The following is a 23,396-nucleotide window of genomic DNA, read 5'->3' as shown; positions in this document are numbered from 1 at the left end:
CACGGATCTGTCATCCGCGTTGTTGACGTTTCGTAAAAGTTCGGTGTTTTCTTCAGGGGTAAAAACAAAATTTTACTGAAAGGAAATCGAAAGGTTAAAAGACTGAAAATTGCAATTAGTTATTGATATTCAAGGCTCAGTAACGGTAAGTAACACACGAGTAGTGAAAGCATTATGTTAAAACTTGCATTGAATGAAAAAAGCAAAAGCCAAAAACAAAACGTTGAAAAACTTGTGCAGGGGGTAGGACTGTATGGAACCAAGGGGCTCTTCGATTCAGTTCCGTTCGTTTAAGGTAATTACCCGGATAAAAATGTACTATTGGTTCAATAGTGTAAACAATTGAATTACCATACAATGTACGGTATACAATAGGATACATTGTTTCTTGATGGTTGCACAGATTGTATCAACACTGAGGATACAATACATCAACATATTTCTCTAATGTAACAATACTTGCAATTGTTTTTGAAACCTTTTCGTACATAAGATTCATACATTGATAACTTTTGAAACGTTTCTTTACATTGCATATAAACTATATAACAATATTGGCCTCATAGCGCCAAATATGCATTTTTACCCTTCTTACACCCTAAGAAGGGTATTAAGATCACTTGAAAAATCGACTTTTTATCCGAGACTCGGAGACCCAAGTCATATATATTGTCTATCCGGAATAAATTTATACCGCTTTTTATACCGAAGTTGGATTTTTCTCCAGATACAGGCAACTTTCCCAACTTCGGAAGTAGTGCGCTGGATTCGCCTATGATGCGCTAAACAACGCATCAATTAGTTTGACAAATAAAACTTCGGAAGAAAGTTCGGTTCGGAAGTCCCGACTTCCGAATTCTAACTTGGTGCTACGCCGACAATACCAATAAACTCAGCTCGACGAACTGAGCATGTGTATTAGGGTGGCTCAAAAAACACTTTTTCAAATTTTTTGATAGGCCACCCTCTTATTCGGTTCTATTTGATGCCCTGATGCTCTGGACAAAATTTCAGCCAAATCGGTCAACGTTTGGGCAGTGCTAAACTCGTTGGAAGTTTATATGGAAAAATGTATGCAGAAATATCCAAAAACAGTGATTTGCAGTTAGACAGGTACAATTTACGATCAAGAACCATGATACTCATTCAGATCTTGTAGAATTAAATACAGAATGTTATGCTGAAAACCGCGAGAAGATTAGAGTTTTTTAGGCAAAGATATTAGCATTTTACTGGAGTGTTGTAGGGGTGAATTTATTTCTTTTCAAAGGTAAAAGAAACGAAATTTGCTCAAACCCCACTTCAGAGAAATGCTAATAACTTAGCTGGGCAAACTCTAATCTTCTCGCGGTTTTCTGCATAGCATTCTGTATTAAATTCTTCAAGATCTGAGTGAGTATCATAGTTCTTCATCGTAAGTTGTGCCGCCCAACTGCAATTCACTGTTTTGGGATGTTTCTGCATACATTTTTCCATATAAACTTCCAACGAGTTTAGCACTGCCCAAACGTTGACCGATTTGGCTGAAATTTTGTCCAGAGCATCAGGGCATCAAATAGAGAGGGCGACCCATCAAAAAAATTAGAAGAAGTTTTTTTCCATACTAATTTGAGCCACCCTAATGTATGTATGTGTGTGTGTGTGTGTGTGTGTGTGTGTGTGTGTGTGTGTGTGTGTGTGTGTGTGTGTGTGTGTGTGTGTGTGTGTGTGTGTGTGTGTGTGTGTGTGTGTGTGTGTGTGTGTGTGTGTGTGTGTGTGTGTGTGTGTGTGTGTGTGTGTGTGTGTGTGTGTGTGTGTGTGTGTGTGTGTGTTTTTTTTTTTTTTTATAGAGGGATGAAGGCAAATCTGCTTACAGACACCTGAAATTATCACTCAGGGAGTGGGGTTGGCGCGGTCGGCAGAAGGCCCACTGAACCCACTAAACCCACCCAAGTAACAGAAGGTTACTTGAGTTACCCTCTCTTCACATGCCCTGTTCCCCCCGGGACTTACTGGATGTCAATACTTCGGAGGGGGGCTGTGCTCATGCACTTCACGTGTTCAGCCTCTAGCTAGCACAGCTAGTTCGCTACATTTTCTCATCGAAGCATTTTTTATTCGGTTTGCGCGTCTCTTAATCTTTGACGCTCACTGTCTCTCTTCCTCATGCCATTCAGCACCACTGTATCTTTGAGCCATTTAGCTCTCGACGTGTTCGCAGTCTACTCAGATAGTCCCCGGCGGCGAATCTATCCTACTCCGACGGGAAGTCCCCCGGCGGCGAGAGCTTCCCCGAAAACCGACGACCCGTGGAAGTTTATTGCTTGTCCAACACTAATGTCTCACCTAGATAGTCCGAGGCACTTTCTCACTTCAACGGGAAACCGGTTGGGTGCCAAAGTCGGTCCAGAGATTCCGGGTGGAGCATAACGTCCGGTTCACTGGCGCTTCGACTACCCAAAACCGATTATTCGACGCGTCACGAACTACTCAGCATAGTCCCCGGCGGTGGATCTAGCCTACTCCGACTAGAAGCTTCCCGGTAGCGGAAACTCTCCCGAACGGAACTTTTGTTAACATTGAGCCGTTCGGCTCCCAGCATAGTTTCCTTGACTTTTGCTGCACTTTTTCGTTGAGCCATTTAGCTCCCAGCTAAATCGCGGGCTACTCGGATGATCCCCGGCGGCAGATCTATCCTACTCCGACAGGGAGTTCCCCGACGTTGAATTTCCTCGGAACCGACGACTCGCTTCTGTGTAAGACTTGTTTTTACCACTTTTAACATTTCTGGTGTTTTCCAGATCAGCGCAGGACGGGAGGCCTTTCTTACTTCAGCGAGTGACCGGTCCGAGTGCCGAAGTCGATCCAGAGATTCCGGGTGGAGCATAGCGTCCGGTTCAATGGTGCTCCGACGACCCGAAACCAGTTCTACCAACGCGTCACGTTCTACTCGGCCTAGTCCCCGACGATGGATCTAGCCTACTCCGACTAGAGGCTCCCCGGCGGCGGAAACTCTTCGATATTAATCTTCTGTATTCTTGAGCCATTAAGCTCCCAACTGGATCGCGATTTACTCAGATAGTCCCCGGCGGCGGATCTATCCTACACCGACAGGAAGTTCCCCGACGACGGAAGCTTCCCCGTGACCGACCGACCGATTATGATCGCTTCCAGACACCCTCTGGTCTTCACGCCATTTTCGCTGCAGCGATTTCATGATCTGCGTTACCACTCTTCCTATTTCGTTCCACGTATTCTCATTTTTGCACATTTCTTGCACGATGTTCTCGTGTGTGTGTGTGTGTGTGTGTGTGTGTGTGTGTGTGTGTGTGTGTGTGTGTGTGTGTGTGTGTGTGTGTGTGTGTGTGTGTGTGTGTGTGTGTGTGTGTGTGTGTGTGTGTGTGTGTGTGTGTGTGTGTGTGTGTGTGTGTGTGTGTGTGTGTGTGTGTGTGTGTGTGTGTGTGTGTGTTACAAAAAATGTCACATCTAGATCTCAGCCGCCTGTGAACCGATTTGCATGATTTTATCTTTAAACGAAAGCTATGCCTTTGAACGCATTGAATTTTTTTGCAATCGGACATTTAGTTTCCGAGATATTCGAGAAATACGAACATTAAGTGCAAAATAATGTCACATCAAGATCTCAGGCGTCTGTGAACCGATTTGCATGATTTTATCTTTAAACGAAAGCTATGTCTTTGCCATTGAACGCATTGAAATTTTTTTGCAATCGGACATTTAATTTCAGAAATATTCGTGAAATACGAATCTTAAGTGCATTTTCAGAAAACTAACAAAATAATGCCACATAATGATCGCAACCGTCTGTGATCCGATTTGCACGCTTTCATTTTTGTACGAAAGCTATGGCTTCGCGATAGCACCCATCAATTTTTTTTTCCAGTCAGATATTGGGTTCCAGAGATATCTGTGAAATACGAACATAAAGCATTAGACGTATTTTGTTCACATCATTGGCAAAATAATGTCACATCAAGATCTCAGCTGTCTGTGAACCGATTTGCATGATTTTAACTTAAAACGAAAGCTATGTCTTTGCCATTGAACGCTTTAAAATGTTTTTGTAATCGGACATTTAGCTTCCGAGATATCTGTGAAGTACGCACATGAGGCATATTTTTAGAAAACTAATAAAAATTGCCATATCAATATCTCAGCCATCTATGGTTCGATTTGAACTCTTTCGGGCTTCAACGGTTTGCAAATCATCGGGCTTGGTTGCAAAGCAAATCTGCAGCATTTGTGCATTTTTATTGAAAATTTAAAAAATCCATAAATATCCCTTTTTTATATTGAAGACGATAAAAATTATCACAAGCGTTTCCTTAGCGACCAATTGCTTTATGTTTATTTCGCTTTCTATTAATATACGACTTTCACACTTGTGTCTTGATGCTGCTTGAATTATTTAATTTGTAAAAATATTTAATAATATTTTATAAAACTAGATTTTTTCCTTTTACTATTACCATAATCGCATACCTTTCAACTCAGATCAAAGAACTAGATATAAAATGTGTATGTTACAAGATAGTGCCACTTCAAGATCTCAATAGTTTGCTATCTGATTGAGCTCTCTTAACTATAAGCGGAAGCTAAAATATTGCCATGAAATGCATTTTTTTTCAATCGGATGTTGGATCCTGCTGATATATCTGAAATCCGAAAAAAAAATACCAACTGTAGATTCGAACTTTTTTTCGAGCATAAAAACTTCATTTATTTGTTATCCAATTGAAGTTCATGTTTATGCATAAAAATTGTAATATGCAGTGCACCCATAACCTTTCAAAAGTGTAAGAAGGGTTCCATTCACTGTAGGTGGATTAAGTCGGGTTTTTCCCTTTAAATTGCATTAGTGCTGTCCAATGAGAGCTTGAAGTAGCTCGAAGTTTCTCCCTGTCCCGCTCATGCCCATTTGTTGACAAAAAAGAACGAGCAGGACGGGAATAACTTCGAGCTGCTCATTGGACAGCACTATTATTAAATAGTAAAGCTATCACAATTGAGAAATCAAAAATCGTATTGTTTTACTATACAAATACAATACAATCCATTGTATTTTGAACAGTTTTGTTCGGATATTTCAACAATATATTAACCATACACTCTATTGTGTGACGAAAAAAATGTATGGAAAAATCTTAGATTTTGTATTGTTACGATACTTAACAACCCGTACATTCTATTGCGAAAACTTCATTTACATTTGAGTAAATGGTTCATAACAATGCATTTTAATGTATTTCTATGGTTTCATTTACAATATAATCTATTGCCAATTTAATGTTATTAATAGTAGTGTTACAATAAATTGAATTGTTATTCTACTTCGGGTGCCCTTTCCCGACAAAAAGATTCGCTAGATTATTATTTTATTTAAGGTCAATTTTCCCAAAGACCCCATATTTTTTATGCCTTTAAATATTAAAAAAATTAAAACACAAAATCAATAAAGTGCTGTTTTCAAGATTGGCCCGATTTTTCAGGCCGGCTTACACGTGCAGCACTTTTTCGGTTTATGTTTTCGATTTTTAAAAGGGGGGCTTCAAAAAATATTGGTTCTTCGGGAAAGTTGTTACACGCCGGTATATTTGCTGAGCGCGCGCCTGCGTGGCTCCGGCGTGCAGATTTTTTGCCAACTGTGTAGGACATCTCTGGAATCCACTTTAAATTTTCAGCGCATTTCTTAGCAGCAAAGCAACATAATTGTTTTGCTTGCTATTTGATTTTAGTAAAGTGTTCTTTCGATTCGTTTTTGCTTCCGTCATTTTTGTTTATTTTTGCCTGATATGAATAAAAACCATCTTTCAATATTGTGCGTACTTTCCACCTTGCTTTTCACAGCAATTGTGGCTTGTATGATTGAGGATCATTTGGCTCATTTTGGTTGTTTTAGTGATACAGTGTTGGTAAAATCACTCATAAATCTCAATCAACGAGCGCTCCCGTGCGAACGAAATCGTATGCGATTTTAAAGGAATGCATCACGCTTGAATTTTTCATGCAGAAACGCATCATTTCACTCATTTGCCAAAAAATCATTTTGGTTTAAAAACGCATTTGAAATCTATTTGGGGGCAATTTATTGCATATACATAAAAGAGTGTCAAATATTTTATGCGACAAACGTCAATTTACTGTTTTTAACAAAGGAGAACAAAAGAAAACCTACGATGATTCAAATGGATGATTCAACTCAACCATGAGTTTTTAGGTGCTGAGTTTGGTGCATTTCAACTCACGCTTGATTTGATTCATCCATGAGTTTTGAGATTTTGAGTTTTTACCAACATTGGTGATAAGTATTTTGAAATTGAATGTGATATTTAGGCGGAAAGTATTACAGGGGGATTTTGAAAAACTAACTAATCTAGTGGTGGAAAGCAAGCTTGCATATAACAGCAGCAACGCATGATTTTATGTCGTTTTCTTTCGCTTAGAAATACGGATCCTCCGGTTCGTCGATTGTTGATACCTGGAACACACAATGAGTCCAAAACTCAATTCTGTGTTTCTTATCTTTTATTTAACGAAAAATTCTGTCAGATTATTTGCTATTAAAATTATGCTGATCCTGATTACATACATGCTGACTCTAATCTTGTATGTTCTATTCTATCACATCTTGGTGACACTCGCGTGCAGCTAAGATGGAATCAAACCATAGTGAATCAATCCCGTGTAATAACACTGTAAAACAAGAACCTGAAGCTGAACTCCCATCAGCTGCTTCAACTTCCAACGACGATGAATTTATCAGCACAACCCTTTTGGACTCGTTACGTAACGTTCCGGATCCTTTAAGTGTAACTGCACCTCGCGGAAGAAAAAATCCAATTGTAACGCTGGATTCGATTAAGAAGGAACTCCACCATGAGTGTAAAATATGTAAAAAACGTTTCCGAAAAACTGCGGATTTATTCCAGCACCAAACGACACATTGTAATCCAATAGATTGCAACGAGTGTTCCGAACGGTTTTACAAGGTTGGTAAACGTCGATGATTTTATATGGCAATTTCAACTAACTAAAACTTTGTTTAGCCGTGGGATCTAACAAAACATCAAATGGAAAAACACAGCGATTCAACAATGCCGAAATGCAAAATCTGTAGCAAAACGTTCATTGAACATTGGAGACTATTACGTCATATGCGCACACATTCGGATGAAAAGAAATTCAAATGTGATACATGCGGTAGGTACAAAATATTAAGAATAAAAAAACCAATGCTTCAAATACTGATTTTCCAGATAAATCATTTTCTGAGAGCGGGAATTTATCAAAGCACAAAAAGCAAGTTCATTCAAAGGATCGTCCATTCAAATGTGAAGTATGTGATAAAAGTTATCCCCAGAAAAAGGATTTACAAGGTAGTAAATCGTAATCCAATTTTTGAATTTTGAATAATCATCCAGTTACTTGTACTTGTAGGGCACATGCTAGTCCACACCATGAAACGATTCTGCTGTCCAATATGCAAGGAAGAGTTTGCGCAAATAGAGGAAAAACGAGCTCATATGAAAGCTGCGCATCCTCAGGAGCCTGTTGAAAAATCATATACATGCTTGCTTTGTAATTCTGTGTTCAATTCTAAAACAAAATATTCCAATCACTGCTTAACGCATGGAGAGCGCAACTTCCAGTGTCCTCATTGCCCAAAAAAATTTCACACGATTCCACGTCTACGTAAACACCTACGAGCTCATCGAGTAGACGAACACTCCAGGTGATTCTTTAGCTGTGTGACTCGTTTTTCATTGAATAATTATCATTTCTCTTTCAGATGTAACATTTGCTTCAAATCTTTTTCCCAGGACTCAAACATGAAACGACACATTGAGATAATGCACATGCGCGATAATCGGTACTACTGTTTGCATTGTTCTCTAACATTCGAGTTACCAGATGAGTTACGCGTTCATCGAGAAACCGCTCATGTGAACGAACTGCCTTTCAAATGTGCATTCTGTGAAAAGGCATTTTCTCATCTGCAAAGTCTAGCCAACCATAGCAAGTGTCATCGGAACCCGGATCGTCATTTGAAAGAATTTATCAAACCACAGAAACGCAAACGGAAGGCGGATGAAAAGTCAAATGATCCTGACGACGGCAAAGCTTCTTCTAGTGCGCCCAAAAATAAGAAAGAAAGAAAATCAGAAAGTGGGGAACCATCTAGCCTTGTGAAAGATAGTTTGCTTAAACTGTTGAGGAAAAGAGGACGACCCAGAAAAGATTCCTCAATAGTTAAAACTAGATGTGCGCAACCACAGAATGAAGTAATTGTAAGTGAAGGTATGTCCAATGAGTCTGATTCAATTCTCAATGAGGATTCATTGGAGACTACTGTGCCAATAGATATCAAAGAAGAGCATGATTTAATCGAAATAGGTCCAACTGTTATTCAATAAACGAATAATTTCATCTTTACGTATTATGGGCATATTCATTTAAGTAAATAAACAGAATTGTATTATGTATCAATATATCAGTACTTTTATCTTAAATAACTTACCGAATTTTCCTTAGAACCTCCAGTCCTCGAGCATCATACTTTTCATTGGCAAGTTTCTACTAGTTTCGGACTACTCAAGGAATTTCAGAATCGGATTCATTTTTTGAACATTACTTATACTATAGCCCATCGCCAGATCGTAGCCAGAATGTCCTGGGCTAAATTTTTTTTACACTGCGTTTCAGTAATGACAGCGGGCTATGACTATTGATGATGATGACACCGCGCTTGTCACCGGCTCGTCCGTTTTATGTGGTTTTATAGCCTATTCAGATCATCATAGCATTGCTGAATTCTTTGCTACATTGGACTGGGTTGACATTCTTGGCGGTTGTGATGCAGAGAATGCGGCATTGACTTTATCGCATATTATTGGACACGTGATTGAAAGACATGTTCCTAAGAAAATCGTCGCTCCTTATAGTTGTCCTTGGCAGACCCGTCAGCTTCGTAGAATGAAAACTGCTAAAAGAGCTGCTCTCAAGCGCTATTCCAAACACGGTTCCTTATCGTTGCGTGAGCACTACAAAAAATTAAACTCTGCGTACAAGATTGTTAGCCGACTCTGTTTTTCTCAATATCAGCAAAATATACAGCAAAACTTGAGGACCAGGCCTAAAACGTTCTGGAAGTACATAAATGAACAAAGGAAACAAGCTGGGCTCCTACAACAATGACTCTGGACGAGGAAGTGGCCTCTACACCCCAATCCATCTGTCAGCTATTTGCCGACAAGTTTGTGAGCACCTATTGTAACGAAGTCATCTCTGATGTCACAATCGCTGAGGCTGCTAACAACGTTCCTGCAGTCGGGATCACTTGGGCCACGTTTTTCGTAGATGTAGAAATGATCCGTAGAGCTAACTCGCAGTTAAAATCATCCATGAGTCCAGGTCCGGATGGCATTCCGTCTGCGTTCTTGAAAAGGCACATCGAACTTCTGCTCGCTCCCTTTCAATTGATTTTCAACAAATCGCTATCCAGTGGACTTTTTCCGTCCGTGTGGAAAACCGCTACAATGTTTCCCGTGTACAAGAAGGGTGATCGAAAAGATGTCAACAATTATCGCGGCATCTCATCCTTGTGCGCTGCATCCAAATTATTCGAGCTAGTTATAACAGAACCACTCATATCTCACTGTAAGCAACATCTGAGTGCCGATCAACATGGGTTCATCTCAGGCAGATCTACGACCACTAATCTTTGTGCCTAACTTCTAGCATTTCCGACAGCTTTGTGCAGAAATCACAAACGGATGTTGTATATACGGACCTATATGCAGCTTTCGATAAAATTAACCACGATATTACGGTTGCGAAATTGGAAATTTGTGGCATTGTTGGTTATCTTTTGCGCTGGTTCCATTCATATCTCACCGGACGGAGACTGTCTGTTACGGTAGGCAATTCTCAGTCCACTGAATTTTTGGCAACCTCAGGCATTCCTCAGGGAAGCCATCTTGGCCCTTTGATATTCCTCTTGTATTTCAACGATGTAAACAATGTGCTTCGAGGACCGCTACTGTCGTATGCGGATGATATGAAGCTATATGCACTAATTCGGTCTATCTCTGACGCAATGGACCTACAACAAGATATTAATTCATTTGCGGCTTGGTGCACATTGAACCGGATGGTTGTCAATCCTAGCAAATGTTCCGTGATCTCTTTCACTCGTGTACATCAGCCAATAATTTACAACTATGAGCTCAATGGAATCGTGATGCAACGTGTGAACTGTATAAAGGATCTTGGTGTTATTCTAGATACGCAGCTAACATTCAAGCATCATGTCTCTTACGTGATCGAGAAGGCTTCTAGAACATTAGGATTCATCTTTCGCGTCGCCAAGGGTTTCACCGATGTTTATTGCTTGAAATCACTGTACTGTTCGCTGGTTCGATCTACGCTGGAATATTGTTCCGCTGTATGGCATCCTAATTACCAGAACGGATCAGTAAGAATTGAATCTGTTCAACGCCGCTTCATTCGTTTTGCTCTTCGGTTGCTTCCATGGCGAAACCCATTCCGGTTACCAAGTTATAGCAGCCGTTGTCAATTGATTAATCTTGAAAGCCTACAATTGCGGAGGCACATTGCACGGGCCATAGTCGTTGCTGATACGCTCCAAGGCAGAATCGACTGCCCTGAAATTCTGGAATCAGTAAACTTGAACGTTCGACCTAGGGCACTGCGAAATAACGGAATGCTGAGGATACCTTTTCGAAGAACGAATTACGGACAACGTGGAGCGATGGTGGGTCTACAGCGGGCATTCAACGAGGTTGCCACATGTTTTGATTTTAATCTATCCAGACAGACGATTCGTCGTAATTTTACAAGGGCTTATTCTGCCATGTTTCATAATTAACGATGATTTTATTATAATTACTTTTATTAGTATTAATTAGGATAAGCATCATTAGGACCTAAGTTGTCTGTTGATGAATCAAACAATAAAGATTACGTCATTTATCATTAAATATCATGTTAAAGTTGAGATACAAAATCGAATGTATGGGGATTGGCATCCAGTTATCGTGGTGGCATCCAGTTATCGTGGATTTTACTATCATAAATGGCGTAATGTGCATAAGCTATTATAGCCTATTCAGGTTGGGCTATTTATGACTTGGTTAAGTGAGAGGATATCCAATTATTACGAGGTGTTCAGACTGCAGCAAGATAATATATCTTGACGTTTCCATGTTTCCTCATTTGCACGCTAATACAGGGTTGAATTCAAGGAGAGTTTTAAAATTTAATTTGCGAAATCAGGCATTTGTGTTGCGACAATCGAACATTTTTTTCTGAACAAAGTTTCTACGAAAAAAAATATGAAAAGGGATTTTCGAAGAATATTTGCAGCTCTCATTAAGGATAATGAGCGAAGCTACATTCATTAGTTGGGTGCACCGTTCTTCGGGGAATCAGACTATTCCTCAATTTATTTTTAAGTTTAAAAAGTATTTTGATTCTGTACTATGATCGAACGGAGATTTGATAGAAAAATTTAGATACTTTTGGGAATTCTCACAAATAAATAAAAAAGGACGATTGGACCAATTTTCAAGAAATATTATCGAACTAAAATGTATTTCCACCAGTATCTCCATGAAGGGCATCTCAGCAACTAAATTTTTTTTTTTCAAAAATGGAAACTGAACCATTGCGTTCTACTCGACAATCAATGATACAGCTTCTAACAAAGTCGAATCGTGTGAATGTGATATAATTTAAACTGGACTTTGGATGAATTAATGCATTACCAATCCATGTTTTATTTAAGGTTATTCTACTTTATATATACATCCCATTCAAATCGTACAGTTGTCCCACGTGAAAAATGTTGAAATCCAAAGTATATTAAGCCATTCAAGGAGCAGAATTGAAACAATTTATGAAATTATGTTTTTCATCAAATATATTCGTTTTACAACCATTCCTACGTTTTAAATTGTCTTCCGCATTGGCCCTTGAACATTGAAAATTTATTCGATTTGTTCTATTAAATCTAGGTTTAAGTTAAATACTTCATGTTAAGGTGATTATACAATAATGCCAGAAATCAGCCATTTTGAAAACCACGTGCTTTTCCAATATTTTTTCTAAGAGTACGAGATGAAAAATCCATAACGCGTGTGAGGCTGAAATAATGGTAGATCGTTTGCTTAGTTATGCTGAACAATAATAATTTGAGTTTCGGCACTGTACGAAAACTATTTCGCCAGATTTGGGCTTTAGGAAATGTATGTAGATAAACGTGTGGTGAATTTAAAATTCATCACGGGCTTCATTCTATAATCACCTTAATTCTAGAGAGCATCTGTTTTTTAAACAATTCATGTTGAATAAGTGGAGAATAAATAATTATCATCATTATTTTTCATCATATAAAATGCTTTCCACAAAAGCATCACAATCCGAGTTATTTTTCAGCGCTCAGAAGATTTCCATCTAACATGCATTCGACCCTGCTGCGACAGAAAGAGCATGACTGTCAACTACGAAACGAAATGAAAACATAGAGAATTTTCTCTCTGGCAAAGAGAGCGTGACGCTTGTCAGTTTTGTTTTGTTGAATTTCTCCCTGCATCCCAGTTAGAACGAAAGCTCTCTCGTAATAATTGTTCGTAATAATTCTTTATGACTCTTTTTAGCGGGTATCTTTTGACAGCGCAAAATGTATGGAATATTACGTAAAAAATAATGACATCATAAAGCGTATTTACCCTGAAACGCCAATTATTATGTCATTAATGGCGTAATCTGAATAGGCTATTAGTCTGTGCTTTTGTGGTTTTCAAGATTTTTTAGAGTTTTGCTTAGTCACCTTCTTCTTCTTCTTATTGGCATTACATCCCCACACTGGGACAGAGCCGCCTCGCAGCTTAGTGTTCATTAAGCACTTCCACAGTTATTAACTGCGAGGTTTCTAAGCCAAGTTACCATTTTTGCATTCGTATATCATGAGGCTAACACGATGATACTTTTATGCCCAGGGAAGTCGAGACAATTTCCAATCCGAAAATTGCTTAGACCGGCACCGGGAATCGAACCCAGCCACCCTCAGCATGGTCTTGCTTTGTAGCCGCGCATCTTACCGCACGGCTAAGGAGTCACCTCTACCATAGATATAATAATCAAGATGTTGGGTTCAGAACAAATTAGTACACAATTTATGGTTCCAATGTCCTACAAAAACGGTACCCAAAAGAATTGTAAAATCGACTTACCCCCTGTATGTAAACAAGACTTTTTTTCCTATCCAAGGCCCCCTTGATTCATCGGCGCTACTAAAATAATCAAAACACTGCTGAAATGTCATAATGTTCGTTTTCTCATGAATGTTTCCCGAGCTGTTCAAAATTGAACGATAATTAAAAGCTTCTATCACGGTATACTGCAAAGGGACATCAACATGCTTAAAAAACTCTCGTGCTAGAAGTAAGTTCATCATCAACGACTATCGGAAGAACCCATTTCGATTGAAATACGGCCGAATGAGGCAACTCTTAGCCGACATGTTTTTTTGGCACAGGATCGTTCTGGAGCACCTCCGAAGTGACTATGCATGAGATTTCGATTGGACCTGGTTGATGATGAACGTTGATTGAAAATTTTCTCAGATCGTTCGCTGGTACAACGTGCGTCGATGGTGGGTAGCATAGATATAAAAAAATGAAAGGTCATTGTTTGAACGTCTTGTGTTCGAATTTTACTACATTATTTTATAAACAACTTCAACAGCCTATATCTCAATATGCTACGGGCGTGTCAAATAGGACATTGTACAGATTATATTGTTTTACATGAACCAAAGGATAGTTTTTCCGAATTTTATGTTGAAAGCTGCTACGTATTGTACCCAGGTAGAAGTTCTACTCGTAGATCAAACGGATCCTATCTTCCGATTTGAAAAGGGCAAAACTTTCCAGTAAATAAAATGGATGTCTCCTTAGCACTACGCTCGAGTAACCATATAAGGCTGAAGCTAGATATGAAGTTTATATGCTATTTTTATGTCTTCTTATATTAATACGAAATCCACATCAATATGGGAAAGTTATGTTTACGGTGGCAGTTAAATCATAATGCATAATTATAATAATAATCATATTTTTTTTCGAAAATTTAAATTCAACTTTTATTGTGGATTCAAAGTCAGTCAATGCAAAAGTTTAAAAAAAAAAACCCAAATTAATCCACCTAGCGGTGACGATGCCTTTCTCGATTAAAACAAGATATATTGAAGGTGGTAACTTCGTCTTTTTTCCAATTCCTATCTACCAAAAATGTTGTCAATTATGTTTTTCTGTAAAATAAGCATAATACATTATGTTATAATCAAGTTAGACGATCGTGAAATTTTCTTTCATTTATTTTTGACAGAGAAATTATTTCAAGTATTGTTATTTGTAACATATATTGATATAATTGTTATGACTAACTGGTCGGGTTGGTATATAACATCATGGGTCTCCAAGACTTCTATAAAAGGTTCGATTTCGGAGTGAAATGTACACGAACATTTTGAAAATAAGGCCAATAACTCTCAAGGCCGACTAGAATATGACGTCAAATACATTTAAGATTATTCAACCAACGACACCCCCACCCCCCTTCGCCAAGGCCCGATGCCATTTTTGAACGATTCCTAAATATAAATAAAAGACTAACAAAACCGCATACATAATATAATATGGAAATAAAAACGAAAGCTATATTCAAATTTGCCCTTGAAATCACCCAAATTTCACCATAACTCCACACCACCCATCATACCACACACCACCCAAACCAAACAGCATGTTGAAGCATCAATGAAACCCCTCTTTTTCCCCATTCAATGTATGACACAAAACAAACGCAAACACCACCATGACCACGAGCGTACGACCCAGCAGTTAATCGTGTCTTTATCGAGTGCACGCAATTTCTGTTGACAACGATGAAACTTACAACTGTGTTGGTGCGAATGCTCCGATAAAGTATAATGGCAATAAACATCATCGAGTCGGCTCTAAACTTAAAAGCGCGTACGTTGTTCGTCGATTAGTTTTCGTGTTCAACACGTTCCACATTGCAAGTTTTGAAAAGCTTTGCTCGTTGCGTTAGCGTTTTCGATATTGCCGTAGCGAGGTTTCTAACCCATCGAACAAACGTAATTTATATTATAGGACGGTAGCTGCTCAATGCTCGTAGTCCCGATTATATGGGAAAAAATGGAAAACTGCTTAAACCATTTTCCTTGTCAGCTGCGAACGCATTAATCAATCTTGATGAAATTAAATAGCATGAAATTAGAAGAGTTGCTCTGCGGAATGCAACGTGTTGCGATAAAATCAGTTAAGTCTAAGTACATGAAAATCGTGTGAGTTTTTGAGGTTGAAAAAGTGACCATACAGACACACAAACATACACACACACATACATACACACACAGACATCACCTCGATTCATCAAACTGAGTCGAATGGTATAAGAAACTTTACTATCAGATGTTCCTGTAAAAAGTTCGTTTTCAGAGTGAAATGATAGCCTTTCGGTACAACTTTGTTGTACGAGAAAGGCAAAAATAGCGAAATATAACGAGTACGGATTCCTGGTCATAAGGGTAGAGAATATGAATAAATGTCCTGCATTAAATTTTCTATAAATCATGTCGGACTCTGTCAGCGATTACGTGGCTCGATCATAGTAGAAAAGAATTGATTCCTAATTGCCCCAGAAATTATGTCTAAATGCTTTAAAGTCAAAATGTCTATCGAAAGGATACGTACAATAATAGAGCGGCTGATTTCCGATCGTGTTAATACTGAAGCCTTATAATCGTTTCTTAAAATAACTGTGAAGTTCAACGGATGATGTACATGCAGAGTTGGAAGTTGTATTTTTCGCTGTCGTGTACCTGAATTCTTATCATGGGTCACTTTTGATTTTATTTTAAAAAAAACAGCAGATAAATCACATGTCCATCACGACTTAATATGCTGGGTCATCAGGCGTAAAAATAGGTATTAGGCGCCTATCCGTAAATTCCGTAAATTACAGTGTCACATAACAGCAGCTTCAAGCCAGATATGCAAATTTCGTGTTCACTTTTAACCCTTAAAGGCGCAAGGCGATTTTTTTAGAAATCGTCGGAAATATTTTTAACGTAAATAACCATTAAAATTATTAACATTAAACGTATTTTCGGTTTGTTGTTTTAAAACAACATTGCGCATTTAAGGGTTGAAATATTTCTCAGGAACAGATTCACGCTTTTAATAAATTGCTATAAGAAATTAGAAAATATTTAATTATTATTCTATTTCAATGACAAATAAATCATATCGGATTATCTCATATTTTCTCTGCTTCCATTACCACCTTTCAGCTGGATATTGTTTTTGTTGGGTGGAGAAAAAAAGTTACTATGACAGCCGTGCTAAATATTGAACTAATTGGTCGTTCATAGATAACGTACTTGATTTACAAATGACATTACTGGGTACCGAGGGTCCTTCATATAGCCTATGAATCTGGAACCTTTAAAAATATTGCGCAAAAGCCCCAAAAATTTATTCCCACCTTTGGTTTTCCGCGCCGAGCACTCAGCGCCAGACTCGGCGACAAGGAGATAGTGGTCAAGTTGGTACTCCTGATTTTTTGACACCTGATGTCGATTGGTTGTGTGAGTGCATCGGTGTCAAAAAATAGACCTTTTAGCTGAAAATTTAGTTGTCAAATGCACATTTTGACAGCAATATAGATGTATGAGTGAATGAAATGTGCAAATGCACTATCGCGGAAGCAGTCGCTGAAGACAAGTGTCAATGGTTTCAGTGCCAAAACGAAAAGTTTCAATGCAAAAAGCAATATTCATTCATATATTGATTGTTGCCTCTACCTCGCTTAGTTGTGCACCGCTAAGGTGTTTCATTCTATTGCGGTACTTACAATTTTTATCAATTTTTAATGTAAAATATTACATAGGCTATGTAATATTTTACATTAAAAATTGATAAAAATTGTATACAGTACTACATTTTATAGACGAATCCAAGTAAAATAAGAAGAAGACACGACGGTGTAACTTTGACAGATCCCAGCACAGCATAGGAAGATCATTTTAAAATGCTTATAATAAATTGTAGACAAAATGTAATTAAAATCTGATTGAAGTATGATACGGAAAAAGTTCCGAACTGTATGATAGATACATTTTTGGAAAATATTCAAAAAATTGAAGTAAGCTTCCGAATATGTAATTCAGAACTTTTTCCGTATCGTACATCAATCAGATTTTAATTACAATTTGTCTAGAATTTATTATAAGCATTTTAAAATGATCTTCCTATGCTGTGCTGTAGGATCTGTCAAAGTTAACACCGTCATGTGTCTTCTTCTTATTTTTACTTGGATTCGTCTATATACTACCAAGCTCCACCATAAAAATATACAAAACCCAACGAAATAATGAATGTCAAAAACTCAAATAATTCCACCAAAGAATATCTTTTGCAGAAACAAGGACGACAAAATGCTGCATATATTGTGGTTCCAGTTGAAAACCGAAGTGAGCTCTCGCGACAATCGAGTTTTCTCCCGTTTCCTTTTGTCGCAACTACGTCGCGACTAGTGCGCATCATGGCGCACGGCGGTGGCATAGATGCGCACTAGTCGCGATGCAGTTGCGACATCAGGAAATAAGGAAAAACTCAATCGTCACGAGAGCTCACTTCGGTTTTCAACTGGAAGCACAATACCGAGGCATATACCTTAGAACCGAATGTGGAAAAGTTCACAAAGCTCACATCTGTTTGACATTGGTTTATTTACTTTTTGCATTGCACAAAGCTCGGCGCGTGGGACCCGGCGCGTATCTTTAGAAAAGAATCGGAATATTATATCATGTTCGCATGTTATAATAACATGTTTTTCAAAATACCGACAAAAGAAAGCTCATCAAGATAGCCAAATAACATGTTAAATACAAGGGCCTTTGTGCGAATATAATATTTTGGCCAAGATTTTGGCACTCCTGCCACAAAAAATAAAATACGTTGCCGCATTCCTATCCCTACGAAAACAATCGATATTTCCTTTCACCTGTCCGAAAATTATCACCACTCCGAATGAAACGCACCACGCACCTTTTCTTTTTTCAACTCATTCCAGTGATTGAAGTGTGAGAAAATAGACGCAAACTCGTTCGGATTCATCGACTTTGACGCTGCCAGGAAGAGAAAAAGTGCAACAAAGTTGGAGAAAAGTGAAAATTCGTGGACGCTTTTCCAGAATGGCTGGCCATAAAATGACCGATGAGCGGCTCCGCACGGCCGACGTCGAGTTCGATCTGTCGCTGCAGTTTTCGAAGATGTTCCTCTCGGAACCGGTGCTGCGAGGGTTGACGCGAAACAACTTCACCCACCCTTCTCCCATCCAGGCACGTGCGATTCCCCTCGCGAAGCTCGGACTAGGTATGGAATTGATTGTTTTTAAATCGTTTATTCCAATGGAAATGTATCTTTTTTTTTCGGTATAAAGCAATTTTTATTGGAGTTATCACAAATTACTATTTTTGGTATTGATCGCTCTCAGATGGAAAATTTTGCTTCATACCGAGTTTACCTTAGAAGATGGCCTACACTGGATTCTAATTTTTCAGATCTACTGGTGCAAGCAAAATCCGGAACCGGTAAGACGCTGGTGTTTACCGTGTTGATAGCAGAGAGCCACAATCCCGATGTGATGTTTCCACAGTCGCTCACGGTTGTACCAACGCGGGAGATAGCGGTGCAGATCGAAGATGTGCTGAACCGGATTGGGTATTCAGTTCCGAATTTCAGAGCGAAGAGTTTCATCGGCGGATTGGAAATCAGTCAGGATCGAAAGAATTTGCAGAATTGTTCAGCCATTGTAGGTACTCCCGGAAGGATCAACCATTTGATCAAGAGCAATGTGCTGAATACGAGTCAGATCAAAGTGCTGGTGTTGGATGAAGCCGATTCCTTGATCACGGGAACGCTTAAAGCGGACGTTGATCAGATTATCAAAATGCTGCCAACCAAGAGGCAAACCGTGGTATGTAGCGCCACTTACTACAACAATAGAGACCGCGAATTGTTGAAATATTTGAACGACAAGTTCATTGGCGTTACTCCGAAGAAGGAAGTTCCAGTGCTGCACGGAATACGTCAGTTCGTTCAGGAGTTGCCGGAGAGAAAGGACAACATTAAAGAGATGATGGAGAAGATTGCTGAGCTGAACCGAATATTGAAGAAAATTCCCTATGGCCAGTGTTTGGTGTTTGCCAACACCCAAACCAAAGCAGAGACTTACTGCAGCTACTTGGGTCGTGCCGGATGGCCTGCTGAGGTCATTAGGGGTGGGCAAGAGCAGCGTGTTCGCCTGAAGACCGTTGAAAATTTGAAGGAATTTCGTTGCCGAGTGCTGACAGCAACAGACGTCATTTCACGCGGAATCGACGCTGAGAATGTGAACCTGGTGATCAACGTAGATGTGCCAAAGGATAATTCGATCTATCTGCATCGAATTGGTAGGGCAGGGCGATTCGGCACTCAAGCAATCGCGATCACTCTTGTGTCGTCCAGCAAAGAAATGGATCGTTTTCGGAAAATACTCCAAGATATTGGAGGGAATGAAATGTTTGTCTACCGGCTCCCCTCTGAACGGTTGGAAGAAATCTGGAACTTCGATGACTATGGCGAAAAATATCCAAAACTTTACGCTTCAAAGTTAGAGCAGGAAATTCGCGATCAGGGTGCGGAACGAGCTTTTCTGGAAACTATTGAAGAAGTTGATTCCAAAACGGAGCTGAATTCCAAATCTAATGAAACCATTCTGAACGATAGCTTGGAAGAGCAAATTCCAAAATCTAGCTCCGCTATAGAGGTCGATTCAATCGAAGAGTTGTCCAAAAATCACGAAAAAGCGGTGATTACCGATGATGAACAAGATGAAATAGTGGAAAGGGTTATTCCTTTGTGCAGCGCAGAAAACGACAAGGAGAAGGCGACACATCCGACTGTGAGCGAAAAAAACGTTGAAGATTTGTTCCTTGCTGCAATTGATAAGATAGATGCTGATGAAGAACCGAACTGCAATCAAATTGACCAGGCTTCTCAAAATAAACTTCAATTCGGCGATGATGAAATATATAAAGTTTTCGATGCAGCAGAAAATGGTGGATCCACTTCGAATGCAGATGATATGATTTTAGCCGCTATGAGGAAATTAGAACTGGAAGATTCACTTACCCTGTCCAATGATTCGCAAATTTCAGAACAGAGTATTCAATCAGAAGTAGATCAAAAGTTCCTTGCCGCTATGAAGCAAGTGGAACTCGACAAGGATGCTGAAAATGGCAACGTACCTGAACCTGAGCCAGATACCACAGAATCTCACAATACTAACGGAAAAAATTCTATTGATGCAATGTTCTTGGAGGCTATGCAAAAATTAGACGTTGATGACTCAACGGATAATCAGCCCCTGTCCAACGGAGAGAATGTCGACGAACTCTTTCTCGCTGCCATGGAGAAAGTCGATCGCGAGCCACAATCCTCTGAAACATCTGATAAACATTCGTCTTCTGAAACTTCGGAACTCAGTTGTTCCACCCCGGAATCTTGCTACACCAGCGATAGTTCCTTCAGCTCCAACGCAACCAAAAAGGTGGAAGTCGGTTCCAACTTCACGACTCCAAACTCCCGGGTGCAGGAAATTCGAGGTGCCCTACCGGATCACCAAGTCAGCTCATCGAGCTCCAACAATTCTTCGGAGATCGATCATAATTCTGACCCCGGAATCCCAACGCAACAGAATTGCCTCCATTTGGAGGTGAACAACGATGCCCTATTTGCCAAAATAATGGAACAGAAAGAACTGGAAGCCGGCCAACAGCAGCGGCCGTTCCAATTTTCCATCGATGGTTGCAGCTTGGAGGTACATGATGACCCAGTCAGCGATCGGGACATTAACTCCCGCAAAGGATCCGTTCCAGATGTGGTGCCCAGCGGAATCACATTGGATCCATCGCGACTTCAGCATCAACCCTCCGTCGAAGAGGAAGAAGAGGAGGCGGCCACATTCGATCTTAATTCCAACACATGTGGTTCCAATCACGGTTCCGTGTTCGAACCGGAAGAAGCTGTCATTCCGCAGGACAACCGCCCGAAACGAATTCGGTTCCAGCAGCCGGACGACAACTCTCTAGAACTTCACTCAAATTCCGTGGGAGTGATTCCGGGCGGAGCAAGTCAGCAGGGTGACCAAGCGGAAGTCGATCACCGGGCGCTACCCCAAATTCCGGACACAGTATCTGCCACGGAGGAGGCAGACGATGCTAGCTCCTATTCTTCCCAGTACGACAGTGAATCATCGAACTCGTCCTTCTTCGACCAGCGGGTCTGGGAATCGGAGACGCAAAATGTTCCCGGCGAGGTACAACAGGAAGAGCAGCAGCAACAAGAGCAACAACAAAGCGGAGAAGCAACTAAGAAACGAAGAGTTTCCAAACGATCGAAGAATGCCACTAATCGGTACCATCGATCGCATGCCAACTGGACCACGCAGTACTGGAACCAGATGACCATGATTCGGGATTATGTGCGGTTTGCGGCCTATGCCCGACACAACGCTTTCGGTAATTGAACTTTTCGCAATTGCGTTGACTACTATTTTACGAACAGGAACACGTAGCTGAGTAGTTTTGAAATCTTTGAAATGTGATGTTATTACTTACTTCTTATCATCTATTTACTTTTGAGTTGCTTATCGATTTTTTTTTGTTGGCCAGAATGGCTTTTGTGAATTAGAGAGAACAGAGACAGGTACATTTAAATACAAGTTAATATTGAAACATACCACCCATTTTTTGAAAACCGGAAAGAACATCCTTGGAAAGGTTTTGCTAAGGTACAGTGGAGCAAGTGGGTGAAGGAAATCGTGATTGTATGTCATACCCCCGAAAGACATTTCGCAGAATGTCCTAATCCCCAGAATGCACCATTCCCTAGATTAGACTAAAGTTCACAAAAAAAAAGTTTTTTTTATACTAAATATGAACAAAGTACTTCGCGTACCTGAAGGAATAAAATAGACCCCATCTCGCGGTCCTTAGCCTCTTACCCAGCAACCGTAGGGAAGATCGGGTAACCAACCCCGGTGGGAACTATGGTCGTATGCTGACAGGGAAGGGGGAGGGTTTGTTCCTCTCCGGAGGTGCAAATCTTACTGAGCATCTGTTCTCCATGTCAGGATCGGCTCACAACAGCGTCTGTTCTCCATGTTAGGGACAGCTGATCATCGTCCGAGTGCCAGCGAGGGACTCTAAGTGAAACTGTGCACCATGGTCCACCGGGAATGAGGAGGAATGGTTCTCCGGAAATTTAGGGTGTTTGGTGTCATGCCCTGCAAGCCAGCCTTAAAAAAAAGCCCAACGAATAACAAGAGAGTACGGACCGAAACCATCGGCGAAGACCACTGCGACGAAAAGGGACTAGCGACTGGAAACTCGGTTCGTGGAACTGCAAATCTCTCAACTTCATCGGGATATTCGCCGATGTGTGCACAAGGACCGTGGATTTGGCATCGTAGCGCTGCAGGAGGTTTGTTGGCAGGGATCGCGAGCTGGGAACAGCTTTCATAGTGATGGGTGATATGCAAAGGCGCATCATCGGGTGGTGGCCGATCAATGAGAGAATGTGCACGTTGAGGATCAAAGGGCGGTTCTTTAACTTCAGCATATTCAACATTCATAGCCCACACTCCGGAAGCACTCATGATGATGAGGACGCATTCTACGCGCAGCTGGATCGTGAGTACGACAGCTGCCCAATCCACGACGTCAAAATCATCATAGGAATTTGAACGCTCAGGTTGGCCAAGTTCAGCGCTCATCGGCTGACGAACGAAAACGGCCTACGACTAATTAATTTCGCCGCCTCCAAGAATATGGCCATTCGCAGCAACTACTTCCAACACACCCTCCCGTATCGGTACACCTGGAGATCACCATTGCAAACAGAATCACAAATCGGCCACGTTCTGATTGATGGACGGCACTTCTCCGACATTAGCGACGTCAGGACATATCGTAGCGCTAACATCGACTCTGACCACTATCTGGTGATGGTTAAACTGCGCCCAAAACTATCCGTCATCCGTCATACAGTCAAAGCAGCCATTAACGACGCAGCGGAGAACAACGTCGGGTATGTGGGACGAAGTCGACGGAACGATTGGTTCGACGAAGAGTGCAGACAGATTCTGGAGGAGAAGGATGCAGCGCGGGCGATCGCGCTGCCGCAAGGTACCCGGCAGAACGTGGAACGTAATAAATAGACGGAAACGGAGACAACAGACTC

General features: G+C 40.3%; 2 protein-coding genes across 2 annotated transcripts; both read left to right on the top strand.

The window, feature by feature from the left end:
* Nucleotides 1-12: 12 nt before the first annotated feature.
* LOC134209039 (probable ATP-dependent RNA helicase ddx20) lies at nucleotides 13-21,893 on the top strand. The gene is made up of 3 exons (XM_062685023.1): nucleotides 13-145; nucleotides 18,184-18,485; nucleotides 18,674-21,893. The coding sequence occupies exons 2-3, from the start codon at nucleotides 18,305-18,307 to the stop codon at nucleotides 21,679-21,681; spliced, it is 3,189 nt and encodes a 1,062-aa protein (XP_062541007.1). The 5' UTR covers nucleotides 13-145; nucleotides 18,184-18,304; the 3' UTR covers nucleotides 21,682-21,893.
* LOC134209027 (zinc finger protein 14-like) lies at nucleotides 7,830-8,414 on the top strand. The gene has a single exon (XM_062685008.1). It carries the CDS (start codon nucleotides 7,830-7,832, stop codon nucleotides 8,412-8,414), a length of 585 nt encoding a protein of 194 aa, XP_062540992.1.
* Nucleotides 21,894-23,396: the final 1,503 nt, after the last annotated feature.

This window comes from Armigeres subalbatus, chromosome 2 (genome assembly GCF_024139115.2).
Source record: "Armigeres subalbatus isolate Guangzhou_Male chromosome 2, GZ_Asu_2, whole genome shotgun sequence".
Taxonomy (NCBI): domain Eukaryota; kingdom Metazoa; phylum Arthropoda; class Insecta; order Diptera; family Culicidae; genus Armigeres; species Armigeres subalbatus.
This window is presented reverse-complemented; position numbering and strand designations above follow the sequence as displayed.

Excerpts from the sequence above, each read along its gene's own strand:
- LOC134209039 (XM_062685023.1), top strand. The coding sequence starts at position 18,305 with ATGGCTGGCCATAAAATGACCGATGAGCGGCTCCGCACGGCCGACGTC. Across the intron at positions 18,486-18,673 it reads CCTCGCGAAGCTCGGACTAG|ATCTACTGGTGCAAGCAAAA; the intron begins GTATGGAATTGA and ends CTAATTTTTCAG.
- LOC134209027 (XM_062685008.1), top strand. The coding sequence starts at position 7,830 with ATGAAACGACACATTGAGATAATGCACATGCGCGATAATCGGTACTAC.